At 36.6% G+C, this 27,083-nt stretch overlaps 1 protein-coding gene across 18 annotated transcripts in view; it reads left to right on the plus strand.

Moving 5' to 3' along the window:
• Positions 1-27,083, plus strand: part of LOC308199635 (uncharacterized protein) — a 305,939-nt gene that overhangs the window by 156,963 nt on the left and 121,893 nt on the right. Inside the window, exon 6 of one of the 18 annotated variants that reach the window (XM_080604065.1) lies at positions 21,656-21,741. The exons of the other annotated variants lie outside the window; for them this stretch is intronic. Coding sequence (XP_080460191.1) covers positions 21,656-21,741 — 86 coding nt within the window. The remainder of the gene's footprint in view (positions 1-21,655; positions 21,742-27,083) is intronic. 18 annotated transcript variants of the gene reach the window in all.

The following is a 27,083-nucleotide window of genomic DNA, read 5'->3' on the forward strand; positions in this document are numbered from 1 at the left end:
AGGGTATAAAAACTATGAATAGGGCTTACAAATGGCTATGTAAATTCAATTTTTGTAGGATAGAGGAACACTGTTGAGAGTAGTGGTTTCAAAGGTACAAGATCTCTACACCTGCCATGCATCATATTCTTGTCAAGACAAAGGATGAACATAATGGTCAGAGTTTTCTTTTATGTTGATAATAACTTTACACTTGGATCTTTTTTATCTCTACATGCAAGAATGCAGAGTTAGCTACAGTTAACTTTAGTAACCACCATATGATGGTTATTAACTGTGACGTGTAGCCATCACGTAATTATCATCTGAATTCAGCAGAACACTTTCATTTTTTTCAACATAAGCAACTCAGTTGTTATGTCTCTAAATAGAGAATGATGATCTGACAACCAAGAAGAAATGATGAAAATTAACACAAGTCCTGATAGCCTTAAGTGACATAATGCATAAATTCTCCACACGTGAAATCATTATGGACAATATTTTCCATGCTTGAGTAATTAAACCAGTTAAAGCCAGCTCCAACTTCGGATGTATAATAATGTGTGTTAAAGGAAAATCCACTGTAGTATGCTTGGAATTGTTTGAGATTTACATTTTTAATTCTTACTCAGCCTATTGCTTCTATTAGCAAACAAAATCTTTGAAGAATATTGAGAAGAAAGATGATTATTAGTATTAAAATGTCCATGTTGAAATTCTTATATTTTGAAAGCGTGCTCAAACTTGCTTGAATCTCACCCTTTTCTTTACATCATCTCTATATATTTTCATTTTTTCTGCAAAATGGAATCTGAGTCGTCTTACAGTTCATATTACTAGTGAGATGTGTGATATATCTACAGATTTTCTCCCTTTTTAGCTGCTGGCAGAAATGCTCTATTTTTATTTAGTAAAATATGAAAAAACTTGCACATGCTACCTTCAGTGTTCAGATTCTTGTCATTTTGACCACAGTAACAGCTCAAATTTACAATTCTTTGTCTGCTAAATACAAAAAAAAAACCATAAAAGGAATCTTTCATTTCATTACCACTTTCTCATGAACTATTTCAATCTCCATGTAAGTGTTTCATCAAATCCCATTTCCAGATTGTTAAACAGAATGTCTGTCTTTCTGTATCTGTTCTTTCAGGTGATTACTTGTTCATTTGGATATTTTCCCTTGATTACATTATTCTTTCACAATGTAGTATCTGCTTCTACTGCATTATTGATCTAATTTTTATGTACACATTTCTTCCTGTAGCTACACTGAGGTGGTGCACTGTGCTTCATCTTCATGTTTTATTTGAATAGTTTTTAAGTGCTCTTCATTTTTCTTCCCCTTCACCCACCAGTTCTTCCATCTCTATTATCCAGGCATGTATCTGTTGCTACCTTCACATATAATCCTCTGTTTGCATTGTTTCATCCTGTTTAGAGTATAACCACCTTGAGTCACAGACCTAACAATTCTGCATCAGGTGCATTTTTAAGTGCTATTTTAGCAGTGAAGTAGTAACTAACAGTCACATCCTGTATAGTATCAAGTGGTTCAGGATTTATCAGTTTTATGGTGGTGAACAAGGACAGGCATTTCTATATCTTTTGGCATTACAGCAGCTGTCAGTATATGGAGTCATTTCGTGAGTTTCACCAAATAGGCCTATAAACTATAACTATGTTGGTAATTGAGAAATTGTAAAAACTCATTAGCTTTTGGATGGAACCATTCATAAATGCACACAAATGGTCTGTTCCTGCTCAGAAAAAAAAAAAGTAATGTCACAGTGCTATCAGTCAGATTAATGTACCCAAAAAGTATAAAATGTGACAAGATGAGCGTTTTTGATTCTCTTCTTTGAAAATGTTTCCATAGTGTCTGAGACACTACAGAAGATATAGGCTTTGGTAATATTTCAGAAAAGTTCTTACCTTCAAACCTGAAAGCTGAACTGAAAATATTTCTTTTCTGAAATATTAAACCAATTTTGTTCTTAATGTTTCTATCTTATGGCAAGAATATTTCTAAGTCAATGATGTTACATACTCACTTGTGCTGATGTGAGAATTTTGTCCAAGTAGGTTCACAATGATTTATTGAAGTGTAGATCTGAATCCTTTCATTGACTGCATACAGTGGAACCAAAGTTCTTTGTGATTTAATCAATAAAGATTTGTTTCTATTTTCTTTTTGTGGTGTAGATTAGGAGAAAGTGAACCACAACAAGGTGTAAATGAGGAGAGAGCATGGTGCTACTCTCAAAACTCTCATAGATTGCATCTGGAGAGACTCAAGAAAAAAAGTTGGTTTTTTTGTTTTGTTTTTTTCATGTGTACGAGGTGATTCTTTTTTCAGTTAATGAAATCTCCTGCTTTTTCTGCTGCAGTCAGGATGGCTGTGCCAGAATGTATAGAGCTTCTTCATCTACACCAGAGCAAGGACTGGAATTTATTGGAGGTCTCAGAAGCTCTTAAGAAAAGAGCCTTCTGCAGACTGTTGAGATGTATGTCAAAGAATTGAGATGTGTAGCTTGGATGTATTTAAAACTTGCCAGGACAAAGCCCGAAGAAACCTGATCTGCTTTGAACAGGGTGTTAGTCTAGATAACCTGTAGTGTTCCTTCAAACCTAAATTATTCTGATTCAACTACTTTGTTATAGTAGTGGATTTAGTTTAAAAACAAAATGCTGTTCTGTCATCATATACATCAGTTCAGGAGCTTCTGGCTAAAAATTTTTATCAGTTGGTAATTCATGTTTGCATTTTCACTTCATGAAAATGCTTCTGTTTTTTCAAAAATATTTTTCCACAGTAAAAAAAAAACAAAACAGTTAAGTATAGACTGTGTGTGCAATCATGCAACTACTCAGCCTGTCTGTAGTGCATACAGGAAAGGCCTGGAAGAGAAGATGCTGAATGTTCCTTAACCATCATTTCACTGGGAATACTGTCTGAGTAACGGCTTGGAAGCAGAAACAGCAGAGAGACCTTCACTCTCGCAGCAGTGAAAACAAATGTTGTTTTTTACCGGGGATAGGCAGAGAGGAAACTGGTAGTTGACACTTAGCTAACCAACTTGACTGGATTTCAATTTTAGGTACAACATTTTAGAGGATGTAGAAAGTGCCCCAGAACATGAGTCTCATAACCAAGATCTCAGCTGAGATTTCTGTTTGGTAATGATGGTAGTTAATTTAGTTATATGCAGAGCTGGAGTTGATGTGAAATAGCAAATCAGTTATGTTTTATTTCAACTGAATCTCCAATTTGTCCTGCTGGAGCACGTTACATTACATTACTTCAGAGACTGTCTTCCAATTTTGTTCAGTCAGAAGGAATTTAAACGTATGTATATTCCTTAATTCAACTGTATGAAACTGCATCTAGAAAACTGAGCAGTAGTAATTCTTCAGTAAAAGAAGCTGTCCTAAATCAGTTTCCTGTACATATTCCCATTAAAAAGCTGCCAGCAATAAAAGGAACATAGTGTACCAGAGTAGATATTCTCTGGCTAATACATATTTTTAACTTCCTATGTGATGGATCTAAGTTGTTATCATTTTGCTTTGTGTGATTTAGTGTCACAGTAGCAACAGAAGAGATGTCAGACTACATCTAGACATAATGATTCATTTTATAACTATGTCATCTTAATCCTGTTCTTCGGTTAAGAGGCATGGGGCAGGCAACATGGGAGAAAATCAGAATGATAACTAACAGCAGAAGAAAATTTATGTTGAAGCTTTTAATATGCTTTCTGCTACTAATTTACTTTCTTTGCAATGGAAGTTCATGAATGTTGGTATGGTAAGCAGATTGCTGTGATGGGAGAAAGGGGAACACGTTGCTGTTTACCAAAAATTACAGAATAAGAATACTGATCACCCTCCTGCATAGGTGTCTGTGGGTGGCCAACTACCCTTCTTGACTGTGAATGTGACTGTGCATCAGCCTTTGTGTGTTGGCTTCCTTTGAAATCACAGCAGGGAAGGAGTTCTCACTTTCCTGAGAGAATTCATTGGCAAGAGTGGACTGTGTGTGCTGAGGCTGCTGCTCCGGTTATGCAGTATGTATGTAGCCATAGAGCTACAGGAAATGGGACACATGCCCTGCACTGAGACTGAGGAGCACTGTTCTGCTCCATGTTACAGAACATCCTTGGCAGTGGGCTTTGCTCCAGTGGTCAGAAAAGAGCCCTACTATAAGCACTTTATTTCACGTGTAAATGAGTGTGATGTTTTCTCACTGCTGCAGAATTATTCAGATGTGTTTGCTCTCAGGATGAAATAACTGTGAGGCGAATTCTAAAGAAGATGCATCACTGCCCCTTTCAGTTTCTGAAGAGGAAGCTAGTGCAAAATGCTTCCATGAGTTCATTAATATCTGCAGTGAGAAAATGTTAGATTACTGCTGTTTGACCTTCAGTGACCTTTAATACGTTTCTGGGTGGAAGAAGGTGTTGATTGTAACCTAATTCTGTAGGTTTTGGAGACAGCATACCACATGAATTTCCTTTCTGATTGCTGCATGTCAACCACAGCTGAGGTATGCAACAGCAAGTAGCTTCTGTACTACAAATGAAAGAGAAATGGTTTCTGCATGGTATTTCTTCAGGAAAACAAAGGTTTGAAACTTGTCTTTCAACCCTGGGTTCATGATAAAGTCGTTAGAAAGAATAACAAGCACCAGGAGTGGAATTTATCAATTCCTTGGCCATATTTGAAGAGGCATCATCCTCTTCCTTCGCTAAGACAGTTGATTAAAGCATATGCTAAAATGAATATTTTATACCAGGCTGTGATTTAAACTTACAGGATCCCAAGAAACTTTCTCTGTGTTCCGTTCTCCCTAACTTTTAATGTTCTTTCTCCTCCAAAAATGTGGTAGCAATTAATTACATGCTGGCTTCAATAGGTTTTTCATTGGTATTAGCAGAGCAAGAGTTTGCCATATGTTATCTTTCTGTTAATCTAGCAAGTTTTCTACTGTATTTATCTTTGGTTATGTCTGTTTTGGTGTTTTGCATTCATATACTTTCTAAACCATCTCTTAAAATACTAAAGGTAATTACCTTTTCCTAATCAAAGAACACAGCAGTTAGAACATCTGGCATATATATTTTATGCATTAATTTTGCAGGCTATCCTTTGTGTATTTGTAAGATAGCTAGATTTATCATTAATATTTTTAGACCAATAATGTTAATTTAGAGATAGATTTGGAGACAAATATATCAGGAAATGGAGCTCTAGAGTATAGAGTCCATTCTTCATCTTGCACACATTGCAACTATAATGGGAAAGTCAAGAATGTGGCTCCTAGGGACAGCAAGGCCTTTCATTGGAAGTTGTCATTTAAGTTGGTGAGTCAGTTGAATAACTTGGTTCACTATAATCCTGTCTCTAATATTACTTGGCACACTATCATCAATGAAGAGCTATCCCTGTACTGAAGAAATTGACCAAAGGTCAAATTTTCCCAGGTGTTACTGGAATTTCTTTTACCAGTTCTTTCTCTTTGAAATATGTTCATATGGTTTAATGCCATATAACGTTACTAGTAGAGGGTTAATGTATCCAGCAAGCTAGCAGTCTACATGTAATTCTTCCTATTTAAAATATAACTCTAAGAAACAAAAAATAGAAAGTATCCTGAACTATTTTAAAAATTTGATATTAACTTTATCCTATTATTGAAATTACATAATAAACTTTAAAGTACCAAATGTATCACTTTAATTGTCTGGGGGAAAAATGCTTTTCTATTAGATAAATGGATATCAAGTGTGTTTTCCATCTTTATTCTTTTCATATATCAGGAGACTGATTTATTTGTAATGATTTGTTTTTCAGAAAGATTGCACATGATTATTTCTTTCTAATTTTCTGTGGATATTATGGTATACTTATACAAAATTGGAAACACTAAGGATAATGCATTGGCCAGAGGAAAATAAGGTACTAAAGTAAACGAGGACTTGGTAATGAACTGGAAAATTAAGAATTTAGACTATAAATCATTCCTTTTTCTATGACTCTGAATATGTACACTTTTGGGGAAATCAGAAAGACTGAAACAAGAGCCAAAAATAAATAAATAAAATACCCCTGTGTCACAGCTAATTGAAATAGGATTTTTTAATGTTACCATATTTTATCAAACACCTCTACAGAAGATATTAGAAACATACCAAGCTTTTAACAGTAGTGTTAGATTATATTAATATATTTGGTAGATTCAAGCTTGACTTTCTATTCTAAGTTAATCATAACTATAGGTAGTTATTTCCTTCAACAGAGTGTTCATTAACAATTTAAATAGCTGCAGCTGCCTTGGAGGAAAGGATTGACAGTTTATTGTAATTTTCTTACGGAGTGCATATTTTCTCCTTTGGGGACTTATTTTGCATTTCTTGTTGACCTCCAAATCCTACGGGTATTTTTGAAAGTTTCAGAGAAGGTAAAAATTAGAGTCGGGCCTTTTGTGAAACCTGATGCATTTTCTAATGCTGAGAGTGAGAATTTAGGTTGCAATTATATAGCTGTATTTTCTGTGAAAGTATTGAAAATGTATTAAGCTGCTGGTGCTGTGCACATTAAGAGCTGTTCAGCAGTTCAAAGCCACATCATTTACAGTTAATTCATTTCTCTCAGTTTTTATTCACTAATGATATAACCTCTTTCAGGAGTAGCCTCTTTTAATGGTTTTTATATTTCAAAAGAAGTTTTGCTAATAAAAGGATTGGATTGTCAACATGATCAATGAAAGTAAGACTGAGCTACACATACATCATGTCATTTGCTCCTCTTTCCTCAACTGTTCTTTCAGTCTCTCTTAGAAGCCAGTCTACATATGGAATGAGTAGACTAAAACACCCAGCCAGGAGAAAAAAAATATAAACGTTTTGGGTATAAGCTTGATGCATGAAAGAAACAGTCCCTGGTGGAATTTCACCACGTCATACAGATCTAGAATGGATAATTCTTTGCAGATCATTCCTTTAGAGAGGAACTTTCTTTTTGGTGTACAAAAATGTTGTTCAGAAAATGAAGGCTTACATTATATTTCTAGTCCTGGTACATATATCAGAAGTGTGAATTCTGGATTTGAATACACCTTTACTGACTGAGTTAAAAACTTAAATGCAAATCTTGCTTTCTCCACTTCACAGTTCAGTGCCAAGTGACCAGGCTTTTACTCGTGCATATGGCCATTTGACTCTTCTGGGAAAATGTTTCTATTCTGTCTAAGTCACAAAATCACAGAATCACAGAATCGTCTAGGTTGGAAGAGACCTCCAAGATCATCTAGTCCAACCTCTGCCCTAACACTAACAAGTCCTCCACTAAACCATATCGCTAAGCTCAACATCTAAATGTCTTTTAAAGACCTCCAGGGATGGTGACTCAACCACTTCCCTGGGCAGCCCATTCCAATGTTGATATATTTTCTGACAGAACAGGACAGTCACCTTACCCAAGTGATTACCTGTGAAATTGGGAAGCCCTGCTTTGGATATGAAAGATTTTAAACTTAAACATCTTGGTCTCTTGTATCAAGGCAAAAGTTAAATATTTAATCCTTTTGATTTATAAGCCTGCATAATTAAGGATAAAATGCAGCTCCCTCTGTCATCACAGAGTTTAAAAAAATAATAATGAAATGAAAAATACTGCTTTTGGAAGGTATTATCTGAAGATGGGAAGTTATATGCTATTTTTATGGAAAGTTTTTTTTATTTGTTTTCAGTGACAAACTCTGCCTTAAATTCAAAATGCAAAAATTCAAGTGTTGGATAAACCATTCACAGTGGCATACCAAGAAGGAAGAATTTACAAATAGCATCTATGAAAATCTTTGAAAAAAGGCCTCTTGCAGTTGGGTAGTGTACATAGGCTCTTGGATTTTGCTCTATGTAGACAAAAATTATGCTCAGTTTCATCTCTCCACAGTCCTGTCTCTTTTCTTGGCCTAGAACTGTGCAGCTGAGCATTGCACATTGTTCTTTGTATGTTACAACACAGAGTGTATGAGCAGGGCAGTACACATACAATATATGCTATATATGCTCCATAGCATGCAGCATATGCTACTGTGATGCTGTTGTATATATCTTCATAGACTGGTGTACTTCTATGGACTTTACTGTACTGTACTTTTATTGACTTTTTTACTTCTATGTAACTTTAGGGATGTCAGAGGATTTGAAAAATGTTGATTAGCTGAATCTCATGAGCTACTCTGAAATAAGCGTTATTTTCTCTACTTTCTCCAAAATGACAAGTTTGGCTGTGGTTTCACACGTGGTGGCACTGAGCTGATCAGGCTGAAAGATTTTTATTTTTCTTGTTGTGTTACTGGGAAAGCAGTTCTTTATTTTAACTCAGTACAGTAAGTGCTCCGGTAGCTGTGTCAGCATTACACCAGGTGGTGGAACAGGAATGCAGATGCCTCCTGTAACTGGGGGGCAGCAGGGTGCTTAAGCTATCACCAAAGAAACTGTGAAACAGCTTTTGACATGCAGTAGGGATGGTGGTTCGCTCCAAATCGCATTGAAATTGGTTGCAGGAAATGGTAGGAGAGTTTAGCTGTCCGAACTCTTTGCATTAGAGACAAGACTAATCTGCAATGGGAAGGAATATTGCTTATAGTGGGAAGGAACATCTTGCCTAGAATTTCCATTTCCTCCTTTGTTTCCATCTGTTTAAGAAATAGAAAGTTTTTGTTTGTTTGTTTTAATTCTTGCTATGGCCATGGTTTTTGCTTTGAGAAAATCAGCAGGGTTATATTTGCAACTTGCCCACTAATTATCCCAATTATTTCTGAACGGTAAATAGTCTAGAGAAAGTCAGAAAGAAAGGGGAATAGTCAAAACAAAACAAAACCAATACCAACATAGTCGTTACTGCTTTTTAATTCTCAGGCTTGTGAGGGAAGCCCTAGTAAGGCAACAGGGGAGAGAGAGATTAAATAGTAGAGGAGGTATCATTGTGATTGCTTATTGCTCTATTGCTTTTAATTTTCACATGAGTAAAGCGTGACTGTTCCTTGTTTAGGAATAAAAATAAACCATTACAGCATTGAAAGATAATTTTGGGGAAGATCAAATGAAAATGGATGGATAAAAAAACATTTAAAAAAGAAATACCTACTTTGATGCTGCATGAAGAAAACAGGACTAAAATTCAAAGTGAGATGCCTTGGGGGTGTCACTCAGGGAATTGTACAAATGCAGGTCAGGGAAGGATGGCTGCAGGCAAGGAACCGGCCGGCTGCCTGCAGCTCTGGCAAGTCTCTTGGAGCAGTGGATCATGACCAGGCGCTAGCAATGTCCTACAGGTAGTTGCTGAGGGCAGAGCAAAAATGCAGCAGGTGAGGGGAGGGCGCACACCAGATACCAAGTGTCACATTGACCATTGCTGTCAAGGGAAGTCCAGAGGAGAGCACAGAGAAAAGATGGGAAAAAATGATCTGGGGAGTAGGAAGGGTTGAGTACTTGGGAGACAAAAGCTTCAGATATGACTGGGTTTTGTTGCTGTAGTGGATAGGCTAAAAGGAATGCATTTAAACTGTGGCAAGGAAAGGTCTTAGGAGAAACGTTCTAAAGATTAAGAAGTAGCCTAGGTTGCATATGGAGTTTTTGAAATCTTCCCTGTTTGAAGGTTTTTAATAACAGATCTGAGCAGGGATTCATGAAATATAGTCTATGTAGCTCTGATAAAGCATGACCACATCCTGGGAGGTGCTGGTCTAAGCTACTGGGTGGATTCCTCCCCATAGGAAAGGGATTGACCTGGTCTGTGCACTCGAGCATGGAGGAAGGTGACCAGCCATGTATAACTGCCTGCAAGTACATCTAGAAAGCAGAGGCAATCAGCAAACTGAGATAGCTGGGCTAGAGAGATACCCATCTCAAACAATGTATTTGTTGTTGCTGATCCTGCCTGCGACAAAGGGATGGATTAGATCAGCTCCTGAGGTGCCTTTTAATCCTGTTTTTACCAGAATTCAGAGAGTAAAATGTTTATTTTCCTCTAAAGGGTGTACAATTTGTACACATTTTATAATAAAATAACTACTGAACAATGACTCTAGTCTATAGTTGTACATCTTCCTCAGGCACTACTGTGGTAACTTTCTAACCAATAACAAAACCAGAAGGAGAAACGTACAGAAGAAATTGGCTAGAATACAGTGAAAGATGAGAACATGAGGTTATTCCTATTATTTTTTGTTTAGAAACACTTCCATCTCTAGCTAAATTGCCCTGTGGCATTGTCTGCACTACCATTATCGCTTGTACAAGCAATTCTGCATTATTCTTTTGCTAAGCTGTTATAGCAGGAGATAACAGTAGAGATAGCTTTTGTGTGGGAGAAGGCTTACTCTCAGAATTGAGCCTAATTATTTACTTATCTTTCAGTCAGATAATTCTCCAAGAGTTCATACTTGTTTGCTAAAACAGTAATTTCAGTTGTCACCTTGCTTCTGACATGCTAGTTGTTTTTTTTTTTCCTAATATTTGGATTCATTTTCTATGTGTGACTTCTAACCAGAAATAACTCTGTCAGTACAAATATTCCTTACCCTTGGATGCCTCACCCTGGATAAGAAAACCTCATAGACCTCTTAGACCTGAAAATCTTCAGAAAGTTCAGATTTCTTTCCTTACCTTTTGCTTGGACACCTTTCTTCTTGCTGGAAGAAAATATCAATACAAGGCCACATCTTAGAGGATGTCAAAAAATCAGTGTATCCAATAACCTCAGATAAGACACTGTGTATTGAAATTAACAACTTAGTGTTGGAAGAAGAAGGAAAACAATCAAAAACAAAACACACCACAAGACCCCGGTCTCTTAAGTCTCTTAATCAGTTGTATATAAAACACCGCGTTTGAGCTCCTGGCTAAATGACTGAGCTGTCAGAACTGAAAAGATAGCAGTGCTACTGGAATCTGGCCTTGTGTTTTACAGGTCGGCCATAGGATTTATTCTACTTGTTGCGATCTTTTATGTTGAACATGTCCTACTCACAAATTGGCAAGCTTTGTCTTTGAGAAGCCCCTATGGAATTTGTGCAAACACAACTTTCAGTGATTTATGGCTCATTTCACTGGGATGGCAAAAATCATCCTGCTGACCCTGAATACTGCTGAGAGATGCTCTAAAAATGAAGCGTTTGAGAATTTTGCCGATACAATTTAACATCCATTTGACATTAGCAAAACTGCATTTTTCTAGCCTGATTCTCTGAATGCTGAGCCTTTCTAAAAATGTCTCAATAATAATAATAAATAGATATAGTCCAAAGAGATAAGATTTAGCAAGGTTATATGCACCTGAAAGCAGGATCTCAGTAGGGATGTATGTATGTTACGAACTCCTGGGGACTCTGATTCTTATCTTTCCTGTGTGCTCTTTATGACAATAACTTCGCTTAATACCTGGCAAATACAAGATCTTTCCCAGTGCCTTGCATTGAGCCTGCCAACCTGTAGAGGTAGCCTCCAAGTAGGTCTAGCACTTTTATGGAAATATCTTTCTCAGAGAGCGTTTGACAAAGAATTGTGTAGTAGGAATTTACCATTCCCTTAATAAGATATTCTAGTTTTTACCAAACCAATCTGAAATTACTTTTTCCCCAAACACACATTTGTGATGAAGTCAAGTCAAGCTCATTGTAATCAAGTTCAAAGTAAACAAACAAGTTCATGGAAACAGGTACTCTGAAATGAAACAAGGAATAAGAGTTACTCTGACTCTTGATACTATCTATTCTGACTCTTGATGTTGTACTAAATGAACTATCATTGTTGTGCTGATAGCCTTTGATGTGCAAAGGTGCTCTGAACACCACTTCCTGGTGGCAGACCCAGAAGAACTTAATGTTTGGCATTCTGCTCATCAACCCAGACATACAATGCATGCTTTGCCCTGAATGAGCACGAACCATTCAGATTTACTGCGTAAAGTCCTCATCAGTAAGCCATCTCTTCTAGGTTGAGAACCATATAAGACATGTTTACATTAGAGAAAACATTCCTTAATAGCTAATTAATGAAAAAATAATTTCTAAAGAAAATAGAAAAAAAAAATTAAAACAGCTAGGGAAGAGTTTTGTTTTTTTGCTGGACTTACCAGGAGTTGGAGTGATTCTTATTGTGGTTGTTTTTTTGTAATTCATACTGCAGTGTGGCAAAGACGTGTAGCCTAAGTAATAGTTTAACTTTGGCTTCAAGAGAAGTTTCAACACCAGAGATCTGATTCACTGTGTCTTCACTTGATAGCTATGAAATTTAATGTATTCCAAAAATATTATGCTTTTTATTTTAGTTGTCTGATAAACCCACAATCTAACAAATGAAATTTAATTAAAACTACAATTTAGTCTAGTTCTGTTAAGCCAGATTACAAGTATTCTTATTTGCATCTTAGGTTTCACCAAGTTGGGGAGCGTGGTCTTCTTTTTCCTTGCTTTTGTCAATAGACAGAGAGGGAAAGCTCTAGCTTTGTGGGTTTTTTTTTGTTTGTTTGTTTTGGGGGAAGGAAGGGGGAATGTGTTCCTCCCACACCTCGCACACCCCCTCATATTGCTTTGTTCTGTTTTATTGTCTTTCTGTTCTTGGAAGGTTTGAGAGGGGCAAGCAATTTTTAATGGAAATGAAACAACTAAAACTTGTATTTGGTTCAGGCAGGTGGAGTACTCTGGGGAAGGGTATAGAATGAAAGAAGTTTCAAATTCGAATTCTCAAGTGCAAATAATAATTTTAAAATTCTCTTCAAAAGAGAGAAGCGGGGTTGGTTGATATGTCATAGAAGCACTAGTTGGATATGGAGAAATCATAGCTTTCTTTCTACGAGAGAACTGCAATATCTTCATTTACTGCTGGAATAATTTTTAACCACAGATATTTAAAATGCAACTGAATAATGTGAATTCTCTAAAAGTGTGACCTTCATTCTCTTTCATGTCCGAAATTAACTGTATTTACTGGGGTGAAAAAAAGAAAAAAAAATAAATCTATCTGGGTACATAAGCATGTGCTTACATTTATGCGAGCATATACTTTCCAGTACTAAGATAAACTTTAAAATATATTACATTTCTAGCACTGAATTCAAAACTTCTTAACATAATTGGACTATATAATAAGAACTGCTGTCATTATCTTTAATGCAAGCTACAAAAGACCGTGTTTAACTCATTGAAGGCAAGCAGTGATCCACCTGTGGGTGAGCCATGTAAGCACATTTTAAAGTACATTTCTCATGGGTGAAGAGCTGATGGACAGGCAACCTTTGAAAGTATTAAGGATACTGAAAAATTATTTCCCAGTGTATCTGTGATGTTAATATTTTGATACAAATTATGGGTAAGCCCCAAGACAAAGCATAGCCCCACCTCTTGTTCTATCCATCTTCGTCAACTTTACAAAGTCAGAATGTAACCTATTCCTAGCTGTTTCCAGATTTCAGCTGTGTGCTGTAACCACAAACTATCATTCGCTTTCTTCCCACCTCACACCAGTATTTCTTCACTCCCCTTACTTTTACCCCAAGTTGACCAGAAGTAACTACCAGTGGACAAGCTATATGCGGCTGCTTTACTATGTGTAGCAGCCTCCAGCAGTGACTGGGAACTTCTAGTATGAAAGACTAAATGCAGCTTGCTGGAAATAAGCATGAATTACTGATGTGATGGAAACAGTAATGTAGAATTACTGTTTGCTTCAAACCCAACAGTGCTCAAAGATAGAAAAATATCTGACATGTTAAGGGACAGACTTGCTTGGGAATCTCTTTTATGTAAATAAAGAAGAAAACAGAGGAGAGGGTTCTACCTTTGAGGCCACTGAGAATCAGATAATAAAGTACCATATTCTAACACTTTGTCATTTTATCTATTACTGGCAGTCATTGTTTTAGAAAAATCTGGACTAAAAGCTTTTCAAGAAATCTGTTCTGAAGCAGTTATTTATTAGTGTGTCCAGTTACATTGCATTCTCAACTTCGGATGGGAAGGAAGGGGCGGGGGGGGGGAAGATGGATGGCAAGTAGCTGAAATGAAATGCTCTTTCTAATTACATAATGTTAGGAATGATTTGTTATGTTGTGACTTTAAGTCTTCATTTCCAATAATGAAGGTTCCAATAAACCTTGCATAAAAATCTCATTATTCTGAAAGAGATTTGTTATAGCATTGTAGCAGAACTGTTTATTTTAAACAAATAAGATACAAAAATATATCAGGACTCTGAGAGTACAGGACACGATTCAGCAAATCCCTAATTTCTTCAAGGAATGTTTCCCTATGGAAAACAAGCTCATAAGGACTCAAAAAGTTCAAACTATAGTTGCTTCTCCCTCACTCGTGCAGGAATGCAGTCCTTCTGTCTTTGGCGCTTGTGTTTTTTTCAGTACTTTCCCTGTAACATCTCTATCCTTTATGATCTTGGTGTGCGTGGAGATTGTCACCGTGGTTCTGGAGAGCACCCTTTTTCCATTTAAAACAAGCTGTTCTTCAGGGAATGGTTCCAGATGTCCAACAAAAACTACTCGGAAGCTTGCTGTACTTTGAAAGTCTTTCTTTATTGTGGAAGATAACTCCTGTAGAAATTTGACATCCTGAAGAGTTTACACTTCACAGAACATGGTAACTGGGGAGTCTTTGTGGGCTTAAGTCTTGATCTCATAATGGAACTGAGGATCAGGTATGTGAAGTGGAGGAGAGAGACGATTGCTTATTAAGCATGTTTAATGGTATCCTGGTTCTCAGTCCATTTATTTATATTTTTTTTCTGTTATCTTCTAAAGCTTTTGGAACATTAAAAGATATATTAACCCCTTCATCTGTACTTTCTTCTGCTACAGACGAGTCCTATGGACCAAACCTTTACAGTTCAGTCTCTTCCCGCTGAGGACCCCTTTGATTACCCTGTGGCATTTCCCAAGCTGCACACTCTTATTTGATCCCAGGAGCTGTAGGGCAAAGTCCAGTGAAACTTCAGAGCTGATGATCTAACCCATGCTAACTTTGACAAATAATAACCAATTGTCAGCAGACCACTGAAAGGTCTACAGCTATCTCTTGGTCCAGTCTCTGCTGTGTTTCAAGTCACTTGATGACTCCACAGTTAGCTTCTGGGCAATATCCTCCTATAGAACTCAAAACATATCACAGCAGTTAATATATTAGGAAAGAGCTTGTTTGAAAAAAGAAAATTTTATTTTAAAACTACTATCAGATATAGTTTCTTTCTTGTCCATGCAACTTGGCGAGTGGAGGGCACGCAGAATATTGATGTATGCCTGCTATGTATAAGTATGCCCTCAAAAAAGTACATGGTTTCTGGAAAAAGGTTGAAGCCTGTTTGGGGTTGGGCTTGTGGCTTGCTCTGAACTGTGGATATTTTAAAATGATGGGTCCAAAATGTTAATTATCATAAAAATTAATAATTGTAAGACATTTTGATTTAATGAACTTGTCTTGACCCACATCTACAAAAAAAAACAAAAGCCACAACAACAACAAAAATTAAAAGGCAAAAAAAAAGATCAAGGTCAGTGGCTGAAGGGAAGGAGTGGACAAGGTCAGACTTTTTATTTCTTTTCTGTCATTTTAGACTCTGTGAATCCCCTAGTGCTTGGATGCAAGCTGTATAAAGTTTTGCATTTTCATGCTTCAGTGTAGTAAGTGTCTTTTAAATAACATCTCAATTACAAAATTAGTTTTAATAAATTTGGTTGCTCTTTTAATACTAGTAGTAGATAAAATTGCCAATATTTCAATTACTCCTTAAACAAGATTAGACACTGTGAAAAAACAATGTTTTCAGAGCCTGATTTATACTAAAGGAAAGAAATGTTTTGCGTAATTTGAAAAAGTTTACCTAAAGGCAATATTCTTTTAAAATTATATCATTCTCAATAACTAAATACCACTACTTATATCTTCCTGACTTTCTTTTAGTAGAATTACTATCATCCAGTTTTGTAGTGTTAAATGATATATGCCTTTAATGAACTCTCCCTTGAAGAAGTCTACTTAATACATCAAGAAAAAAAAATATTTTAGACAAGCAGGTTATTTTGTCTTTCCAACCTACTGTTAGAGTGATCAGAGATTATTTTGATACATTGTGCAAATAACATGCACACTTCCTTCATCAGAATAAAACAAACCACAAAAATCCTGCCAGGCCATTCCGCACAGTCAACAGATTGGTTATATTCTTTAAACAAGTCTTATATAGCAGGAATGTATTTGAAGGACTACAAATACACATACAGGAGTTCTAATACAGAAATGCCAGTAAAAGAAAAAAAAAGCCATTCTGATAACCATCACATTTTTACCACAAGCAATTTGTAAAGAAGCAGTTGAATTTAAATATGCTATCTATTTCAGGAGCTAAATTTTCAACACTGTATGAATGGTTTTACAGCTTGGGAAGGAAAATATGTCTTTTGAATATGAACTTTATTCTGTGTGAGCTGTAGTCTGAACAACTGTGAACGTTTCAAAATGAATCAATTCCAAGTTCTCAGTTACTTCCCTTTCCTCATTAAAGGCTTTAAGTCTTGCTTCAAAACCACATGGATATCTTGACAAGTTTATAAAAAACATCAGTGCATGGGAGAGAATATTTTTGTTCTTGTTAAAATTGTCTTGCTAAGTAAATATTGATCGGGTGCTGCAAAACCCCATGGCTCAATTCATTGCATCTGAAAATGAGGGAAGGAAAAAACTGCCTCGGGCTACTGTAACTTATATAAATATGATGAACAAAATAGTCATGCACAGTACTTTCAGCTGGGATGCTGGTACAAAAGGAGTTCTTTTGAACAAAGTCCTTCGAACCCATTAAATTTCCTCTTCCTCTTGCAAGATTATTGATTAGACTCACTCTGACTGCAGGTCTGCAGTCTGGCGTTACAGACCTGCTGGCACTGTCAGCTCAGGTGAGAGCTGCTGTAGCTTCGCAGTGGTTGTGGTGGGGAGCTGGGCTAGAGCTAAGTGCTTTAGTTGATCTTTTTAGCTCTTCTTTCCATGTTTTAAAAATACTGAAAATCTTATCCCATCTCTTGTCATGGGGATTTGCCACATCATGCAGGTGGTTTCCAATACAAGCTTGGAGCTTCACCAGGCTGGGATTGCTTTCAGTGGCTTACAGAAATGGGGAGTGCTAAAAGGAAAATTTTCTCCATCTCTTCCAAATAGATGCATATTCAGAAGCTGATTATATAAATTATAATGAAAAACTAATTTATAGATTAATTTTGAGTTATGGACAAGCAGATCACCTTTACGTAAATGCAATAGCATGAATTTCAAACATCAGTTATGTCTATGAAGAAGAATCTTTTTAATTTTTTTATGATCTATATTGGTAATTGTGTCTCTTTTTCTTTTTTTTTTGTTTTCCTTCCAACTGATGACCTTTTTTGAAAATAAGACATTCAGTTATGTCTTTGTTAAACGAATATGAAATACTCAGGCTGATTTTCTTTCCCACCCACTATTGTCTTTGGACATGCTAAGGAAAAAAATGGATTAGATTCCTACTGGGCTTAAAGGTCGGATTTCTTTCTAGTTTCCTGATCTATTTTGGTTTTATCTTTGTTAATGCTCACGAAGGTGAAACATCTCATTTGCTGTTGAGCTATCTTTTTTTAAGAAAAATTGTATTAAAAAGGGTTCAAAAGTTCATTAGTAAAATCTTGCTTGTTAGCTTGCTGCGAAGGAAAGATTTTACCACAATACAAATGGTAATAGAAAAGCACTTTGGCTGTACAATTCCATATCACAATGCCATTACAACATCTAATGAGCTAACATGTTTGTACTGACATCTGGGTAGTTATAAACAATTCTTTATTTTCCATTGCTGTGTCTGTATAAACGTGCATTTTTAAGCACTTCAACTTAAAACTTCTCTGGTAAGTTTTTGTCTCCAAGTTTCTCCTAACACTGGAAACTAATATACCAGCTGTAAAAAAGATAGGGCTCTTTCAGTTTTTGAAGTTGTTCAGGAGCTGTTTAGCCTTTATGGTTTTAAAATTCCAGTCTTTTACTGTGATAAGTCTTTCCGAATTTAAAATCATTACCTAATTTTTTTAATAGTCATCGTGAAGTTTCAGAAATTTAGTGGCAACAGTAAGAGAAGGCTTGTACTACAACTTGCAAGTGTGTAAGTCAAAGAGAGGATGCAGCTTATTAAATAAGCTATTTTTAGTTACATGCAAACAGCTATTACCTCTGCAAGTCTCTTGATCTTGTTCAGTCATGCCTTGAAAAAGAAGTCTAAGTTGCATGAAGATAGCCAATGTTTGCTTTCCAATCATAATTTCTTGTGAGCTGCTCTTCTTTTCATGCCACCTTCCTTTGAAATTCCACTGTGCAACCTTGGAAACCCTTCAGCAGTTGTCTGGCTCTGCCTCCTGTCTTCTCTGTGCCACATTCACCTGCTGGCTGTTTTTTCTCTTTTCAGCATCCTGACATAAATTTTTAAGGGAAGGTGTTTTGATTTTCTTATAATATAGTTGAAGTTTGCGTATAATTATTTGACGTTTAAAAGATGTGTGGGGTAAGTTTTCTGAAACACGTATATTACCCACTGTGTTCTGAGAAACACAACTGGAGGTAGCTGCTCCCCCTTGATTTACCAATGATTTTTCATTATATTTCTGACAATATTATATTACTGACAATAGCAACTCAATCCAGTAATCTTTTACAAGATAAAAATGAACAAAGCCATGGTTTTTTTTCTTGGTTTTTTTTTTTTTCAATGAGTCTCATCTATCTGCAACTTTTATGCTAAACTATACTTGTCTTAAAAGAAACTGTCTTTCCTGTTGGCTTCATGCATTTCATAAATCCTGCGATCAATAAGTGATAGATAAATAAATAATGTCACAACATCAGATTAGCTCTAAAAATGGATTAGTACTAGGAATAGTGTCTGCAGTAACTAATCAGCTGTAATTATCAAAAAGAAACAAATGTAAAACTCATGGAAAGCGTGAAGTCCTAGACATCATATTTGAGTGTGTAATACCCTAAGCATGAGGCCTGAATAATGCACAAGAATCAATCCATTATAGTCAAGGGTGTGGAACAAAACAAGTGAGCAAATGTTGCATATCACACAAAATATTAAGAAATTATGAAGAAACTCATCCAAGACAAAAACACTTAGCTTATTTTGACAGTTCTACAAGCACTTCCTACCATTACAAGTTTTGGATTCATTTGAATTTTGGGGTCAGTTTGAGCCATCTTACTTCCTCAGCCTGCTTCTATTGAGGAAATGTATTTGGGGATCTTATTGAGGAAAACAGAAGATTAGATGATGTCAAAGTACTTTTTTTCCCTTTCATAATTAACAAATATAAATATATTCTTAAATATCAAACTGTGCTTTCCTGAGAGGAGTTAAAATATACAAAATATTTTTAACTTCTCTGGTCAGGTTCACTGACTGAACTGAAAGTGGGTGGTTTTTGTCTCTCTGCACTAGTTTGCTTCTCTTGGAGAAGCATTTTGTGAGTGCCATTGAACTAAAAGTTACCTGCATCACTCTTACTGACTGCAAGGTACTAGTAGATCTTCTTTTAGGGTCTTTATTTTAAATACCATTTATACAGCACAAAATACGACTCATTTTTAGTTATTATCTGATATGGAACATATATGCTAATCCCCAAGGCTGGTATTCTTGTACATTTTTCATCACTCTGAGGCACAGCATGTTAGTGTTTTCTGATTACCTTATTTTTAAGCTAAATTCAGCAAGAAAAGTTCCCTGAAGATCTAAATTGTTCCAAAAGGTTTTGTTTTGTTATGACAACTAGGCATCCCTTCTCACCCACATAGTCCTGTCCCATTTCATGATTGCTTTTTTGCCTGTACCTCTTGTTTCTGAAACATGTGGTAAAGCTTAACCTCTAATATTAAAAAGATTTTAATTCTGTTCCCCTTTCTTTTTATCACATGCATTGCACACAACAGCCCTCTCCTTCTATGCACAACAAAATAAAAGGTTGTCTCGTAAATGTAAAAATTGACTCATGTTAGAATAGCAGGGTTCAGTACCTGGATCAAAGAGTGAGTTTCCTGGGAATGTCATTTAGAGCCATCTGTCCATGTAAGATGCTTTCCCTGGCCCAGTGCCGCAGAGCCATGCAGCAGACATCAGGCCTGCTGCCTTCAGTGGACATTTAGCTGGGTGAGTCTGAGCAAAGGCACTTTCTCAAGAAAGTCATTTGTTGCTCCCATGATCTGAGTCTCAGTTCACTTACATCTAAAAACAAAGGCAATGTTTCATGACTATGCCTGTCCTCCTCACCCACCGCTTGGATTTTTCATACAATTAGAAGAATCAGGGTGTTTCAGATATGTTACTTGCAAACTGGGTTTGTAGCTGTGTGATTCGGTGTTCTAAGTTTTAGAGAAGATTTAATGCTTGTTTATCATACCTGTGATGGCTTTCAAAGCCACCATAAGTGTTCGGGAGCTGGCCAGTGCAATGGCATTGTTGCAAATCTGCTGAGTTTCACAGCTTTAAATCACCATAACTGAAAGAGAAATCTAGGGATTAATACTTTCCTTTCTTCAGAAAAAAAGATATCCTTAAGGCTATGCAGTGAACAGAACAAACTTATCGTTGCTATGTACTGAGCCATGATATAGCAAGAATGTCCTTAAGCTTTGAGAAATAGCTCTAGAAATGCATCACCAGATATTATATTAGAAAGCACACATTATAATATTCATTACAGTAGTAGAATGTGAACTGCATGTTATTGTAAAAGAAAATCCAATTTGCTGCCTACTGCCTTCAATTTGGTTTTGACAAGTACTCAATCTTTTGCTGTATTTTGCTTTCTACATTTATCTTCTTGGGCATGTTCTGTAATGTCTGCTTAGGGCAAAAACAATAATCTGTTCATTTAATTTACTGAAAAAGCTCATGTACTCTCTATGCTTACTAGGTACAACAATATGAAAACAAATCCCAGTTGCTAAAGATCCATTTGACAGTATGAAATAGATTCTGACTTTTTAATTTAGGCATAAAGCTGCAGAGGGCATATAAGGGATGCAAATGTATCGAGCTGTACCATTTATTTGAGAGTGGTTGCAAGAGAGCAATCTACAAAAGCCTATATTATTTTTACCAGTGATGGATGAATCTAAGAGGGTACAAAAAAGTGGTGTTTGACCCTTGCAGAAGAGCTTTAGGAAACATCAGGTTTATTGGGCCCAGTTAAAAATCTGAGGACTTGAGTTCATCACAATTTCTGCAATCAGTGGTATTTCCTCCAAATGGAACATATTTTTAATTAAATTGCAGTTTGCGAGCTGGTAATTTTGCTCACTGCTAACCCTGGGAGGGGAGGAGGGAAAAAGGAATGGTGATAGGAATTCAATCAAATCTTAACTCTTCTGTTGAATTGTGCTTGAAGCAATAATATATAATCAAGGGAAACTCATCTTGCCAAAATTGTTTTAGATCTGAGGTGTGGTTTGCTTTATATTCTTCCTAAATAATCACCTGAATTTGTCTAATAGCCTTTGTCTGGAAATCTCAGAATAGAATGTTTTATTTTGCTTATGGTACTTTGAAGGTTGGTAAAAATACATCTCTAATTTTTGTTTTAGGTTTTCCTCAGACACAAGTGTGATTTTTTGGATAAGCTCTTCACATTATCTAAACCATAAACTTCTCGCCTGGCCTACTCCCCAAGGTATATGTCTCAGATTTTTGAAAATAAAACTTAGAGAAGTGTTTGCTATACAGCTCACAGAATCAGGTAAGCTGGCCACTCGGACCTAGAGAACAATTTTAGCCCAATTCTGCCAACTTCTTCCACAAAATAAGTGAACAATTAAAAGGATCATAAAGTTTGTTCCTTACAGTGCTGTTAAACCTGATCTCATGTTCCTTCAAAGAGCATACAGCATCATCCTTCTTGCTCCTCATTTATAGTAGGGAATAGCTGAAGGGAGCCTAAATCAGGTTCATATTTTTTCCTGGGATAAGAGTCAGGCTGATTCTAGCAGCTATACCATGGCCTTAAGTATGGTTGAATAATTGCAATTATTCTTCATCTCCTCAAACTTGAAGGAGACAACAAAGTCTCAAGCAAAAACAACTACTGCCACATTGCTTGTCAAGCTGGTTTTGCAGAAGCAAATACTGCCAGAGACAACTTGATACTTCTCAGACCCCTGAAGTTTCCATTCTTGGTAGGCAAAATATATCTTTAAAGTTTAGAAGAGCTTTGTTCCATAGCTGGAATTTATTTATTTATTTTTTTGTATATTTTTGCCCTTCAGAATCAAATATACCAATTCCTGCCAAAGTAAAATTCCCATTGAATTAAAATATAATTTTCCTGAGCTAGCCTACAGGATTAGACCATCTGGGAGCTAGTCTGCAAGACATCAGGCTTTTGATTTACTTCATATAAACGTCTGATCTGCTTTATGATCTTGTAAGCATTTTAATTTTTCTCACCCAAGCATTCAGTCACTATGAAGATAGGTGTGATTTTAAAAACTGTAGTGTCACATGTGCTCTGTAGTTCTGCTCTCAGTCAGTACATTTGCAACTGAATACAACCATTCCCACATTGCCTGAAGGTGCCCCAAAGGCTGACATTTAGATGTAAATTTGATTCTGAAAATCCCACCTACCTGCTGCATTATGCCAGATTTTCCCAGGATGTTTTTGGCATATAAGTTTCTTCTGATCTCAGCGTTTCATTTATTGGTATGTCCAAAGCTGTTTCAGTTGTGATAGGGATGAACATGTTGTGATTGAAGCCTGATTTGGATTATCCAGAAAAAAGGTCCAAGTTTTCTGTCATCTCAATCCCTGATAGGCTCAAAATTTAGGAGACCTTTTAGAGCATATTTGCAGAATTAGGTACCATAACATAACTGAAAATTGTGACTGATGACAGCAGTCATTAATCTGGGGACAAAAGCTCCCAAACATTCCCTTCCATGTCCCCAACCTCTGCCCTTCACACACGTCCTTGTAAGAAAGCTCCTTTGAATGTGCTGTGTGAAAAGGAGTCAAGACTAAGGGTGCCAGGTCCAAGGCATTGCCACCTCAGTGCCTCTGCAGATGTGCAGACTGAAAAAGGCATTTTTGAATCCTTTTGGTCTGAGAGCATTAGTCTAGAGGTCTGCATCCTCTGAAATTACGCTAATATTAAGGTACTCTAAAAGAACAGGATTTCTTCTGTTTGATGTTTTCAAGAATGGCCCTCTGCTTTGAAGTCTAAATTATTTCAGTTTGCTAGAAATTGTTCAAGCTATTCCCCTTTGGATAAAGTTCTTAATTCTCAAACAGTCTGGAAGTGCAGAAAAACTTCAAAATATACTCCTTGGTGATTTAGTCTTGTAATGTCTTCATTCTGCATCAGCCTAACAGTCCTCCTCTCATCTGTTGACTTTCATCTCTATTTGGTCTAAGCTTTTTGACACAGAGAGACTCTCACAGTAATCAATGAGTTTCATATACAGCAATTGTGCAGGATAATTAAATAACTCTATTTCAAATCAATTTAAATCAGTCTGACTTTCAGAAATGATGTTTGCTGCACTGTAAAACCAGTGAATAAACCCTTTTGAATACTTAAACCAATCCCAACTTTGTTTCATCTTAATCTTCAGAAAGCAATTCCTGCAAATGTCAATACTGCCCTAATAGATTAGGTGGTGATATCTCTGTATATGTTAGCTTCAGAGATACACTTGTGTCAGATCCATTAAAAGAATATAATTGCTGCTTTTCTACACATCACAGATAGAAGCAGAGGTTTAGCATGGTGCTTGAGATAAGGCATGCATTTACTGCAGTGGTTAAGGATTAGTATCGACATAACTGGATTTCTGCTATTTATTGTGTATTGGAGATATATAGCAGCTTCTATAGGTTTTGTTAGATAATAGACATTAATATTATGTGATATTCAGAATAGATATTTTTGTATGGTAGGTGAGATAATTTTTATATATACATATATATATACATACTTATGATTCGTGTTTTTTTGTCTTTTGTTGTTGTTTGGTTTGGTATTAGGGCCCAGTTTGGACCTGTGCTGTATGAATCCATGGGTAGGACAGATTGGAAAGAACCAATATAACAATAGGTTACAGACCAATTCACCAGTGTAACAGAAACCATCTCTGCTGATTCCCATCTCAGAAGCCCTATGCAATATGCAAAAATGTTTGTTCTTTCTTTTTCTTGTTTGAGAGTCTGCTGTTACCAGTCTATGAGCATCAAATATATTTTTCAGTTCACGTATTCACAAGCAGGTTTGCAGTAAAGTAGCTGCTAATATTTATTCCTGGATGATGTTTGTTTAGATTCCCCTAGTCATATACAATCCTGAATATAAAAGTAACTGTCACAAAATTATCGGTCTTTGTGTTTGTCTGGTGGTAGCAGTCATCTTATTCATTTATATAGGTTTCATATTAAAAATAAATGCAATCATAGTAGAAGGAGTACGGTGTTCAGTTTTGGGCCCCTCACTACAAGAAGGACATGGAGGTGCTTGAGAGAGTCCAGAGAAAGGCAACGAAGTTGGCGAGGGGTCTGCAGAACAAGTCTTATGAGGAGCGGCTGAGGGAGCTGGGGTTGTTTAGCCTGGAGAAGAGGAGGCTCAGGGGCGACCTTATCGCGCTCTACAGGTACCTTAAAGGAGGCTGTAGCGAGGTGGGGGTTGGTTTATTCTCCCACATGCCTGGTGACAGGACAAGGGGGAATGGGCTAAAGTTGCGCCAGGGGAGGTTTAGGTTGGATATTAGGAAGAACTTCTTTACCGAAAGGGTTGTTAGGCATTGGAATGGACTGCCCAGGGAGGTGGTTGAGTCACCATCCCTGGAGGTCTTTAAAAGACGTTTAGATGTAGCCCTTAGTGATATGGTTTAGTGTAGGACTTGTTAGTGTTAGGACAGAGGTTGGACTCGGTGATCTTGGAGGTGTCTTCCAACCTAGATGATTCTGTGATTCTGTGAAGGAAGAACAGGAATTAGCAGGTGCCATTGCTGTACATAGCCAACTACTTGTCTGGTTCTGAGAGCTCACATGATTTGCAGTCATTGAAAAATAAAAATCCAAATCACTAAAATTAGTAGAAAATATATAGTATTTGTGTCTTGTTCAAAAACTGCAGCTGGCAGAGACAGTTAATTAGTCTGGGTCTAATACCCACAAAATACTAGTTATGCCTTCCACTGAAACACTTAGCTGAGGCTGTAATATGCTTTTAATAAGACTCAGAGTCCTAGCATCTGAAATTTCATTTCCAGATAGTATCGTAATTTGCCTGCACTTTTCATGGGAATTGAAAGCTGTCACCAATTACATTGTTTCCCAGGTAAAATTATAGCTGTGGCAGGGATTTGAACAACAGCTATTTCAAGGCATATTCAGAGCGTCTGGTGGGCTGAGCATCTCTCAGCTCAGATTGCTGCCACTGAGTCTGCAGTGTTGCAGAAAGACTGTATTAGAAATAATTGACAAACTAAGATTCACTGGTGGCACAAAAGTGTTCAGCTAAATGAATCCAAGCATGACTAACATAGGTTGTATTGGTGTGAGAGCCAAATATATAAAAACAGAGGAATGCGAGAAGGTAGTGGTAATTTGGCTGTGGTGTGGTATTTTTAATGCAAAAGGGAATTTACGAAAATGGCAAAAAGGGCAGATGGCTTTCAAAAATCTGTAGCAATAAAATCAGGCAGGCTAAAGTGCTGAGTGTGTTGAGATTTAGTAGGGGTAAAGAAACAAAGAGGTTCTATAAATACATTAGTTGAAAAAGAGAACAGTGAAATGAGTCAGGCTATCAATTAATGGGAATGAGAGAAAATAGTGGAAGCCAGGGAGGAAGCATTCCAGGTCCTCTTTCTTCTGTCTTTGCAGAAATGTTAACAGTGACCAGATACTTATGAGTCTAATAAGGCTTTAAGAAACAGGCAAAACAGATTTATCAAGAAGTAATAGTATCAAACTGATTTGATTTCCTTCTTCAGTAGAAAGCTAGCTATCTCAAAGGGCATGCTGTACTGGAAACTTGGATGAAACTTCCTGTCCTGTCTGCTGACATGTTCAGAAGCAATTGATAGACAGACAGCCTGGAGGAAATACCCCTAAGGTGTAGTGGTCCCGTCAATTGGGAGACTGTAATTGAACAGCAATAATTGGCAACAGGTCTTTCAAGCTTCTCTAAGGGTCTTAGGACATTTTACATTTTTAATATATTTCCCCTTTTTATTTCTCCTCTTCTTTTTTTGTTGTTTTTGTTTTTTGTTTAGGAATTCATTTTGGGTTTGGGAGTTCATTTCTTTTCATTTATTTTGTTTAAATATGATTAAAATTCTCCTCAAGTTGGAGACATGCAGCACAGTGAATGAAGATGTACAGTTAGATGACATTCTTTTTGCTTGATATCAAGGAAGAGAGCAAGAAGAAAACCAGGGTTTGCCTCCATTAGTTTGAGCAATTTGTTTTTTTTAAAAAAAAGAAAAAGTCTGTTTACTTAAAATGTGAGATGAAGGATTTTGTTCTTCTTTATACAGTTCTAATAAGCAGATTAGAGGAGGCCAGATAAGTGGGAAAAGTGAGTTGACATTTGTTCTTTCAAAAAAATGGGCTGAAGGGAAGTTGAAGGAAAGCTAAGAGAGGCTGGAGAACTCCATCCAGTCTGTATATCACTCAGAAAATAAGTTCTCATGCAGGAACTTGCCTGTTGCATGTTTCATGTTAGTATTCCTGTCAAAAACCGTTAACTGCTGATCAACAAAGATTAACATGCCCGTGGCCACAAGTAAGTTTTTCATTTTGTTATTTTTGAGCTTCTAATCTTTGTGATTAATAATTTGTCAAAAGGCTTGAATTCTGGACTCAGAAGGCTAAATACATTAGTAATTAGTGCTCTGCAAAATAATGTTATAAATAGAATACCCAATGAACTTTCATATGTGCTGTAAAATACAAAGATCTTCAGAAGATGGAGCAACTAAGTGGTGTAGGACAGAGGGAAATGGGAATGCCTGTGCCTGG

This window comes from Anser brachyrhynchus (genome assembly GCF_964034855.1).
Source record: "Anser brachyrhynchus genome assembly, chromosome: 9".
Taxonomy (NCBI): domain Eukaryota; kingdom Metazoa; phylum Chordata; class Aves; order Anseriformes; family Anatidae; genus Anser; species Anser brachyrhynchus.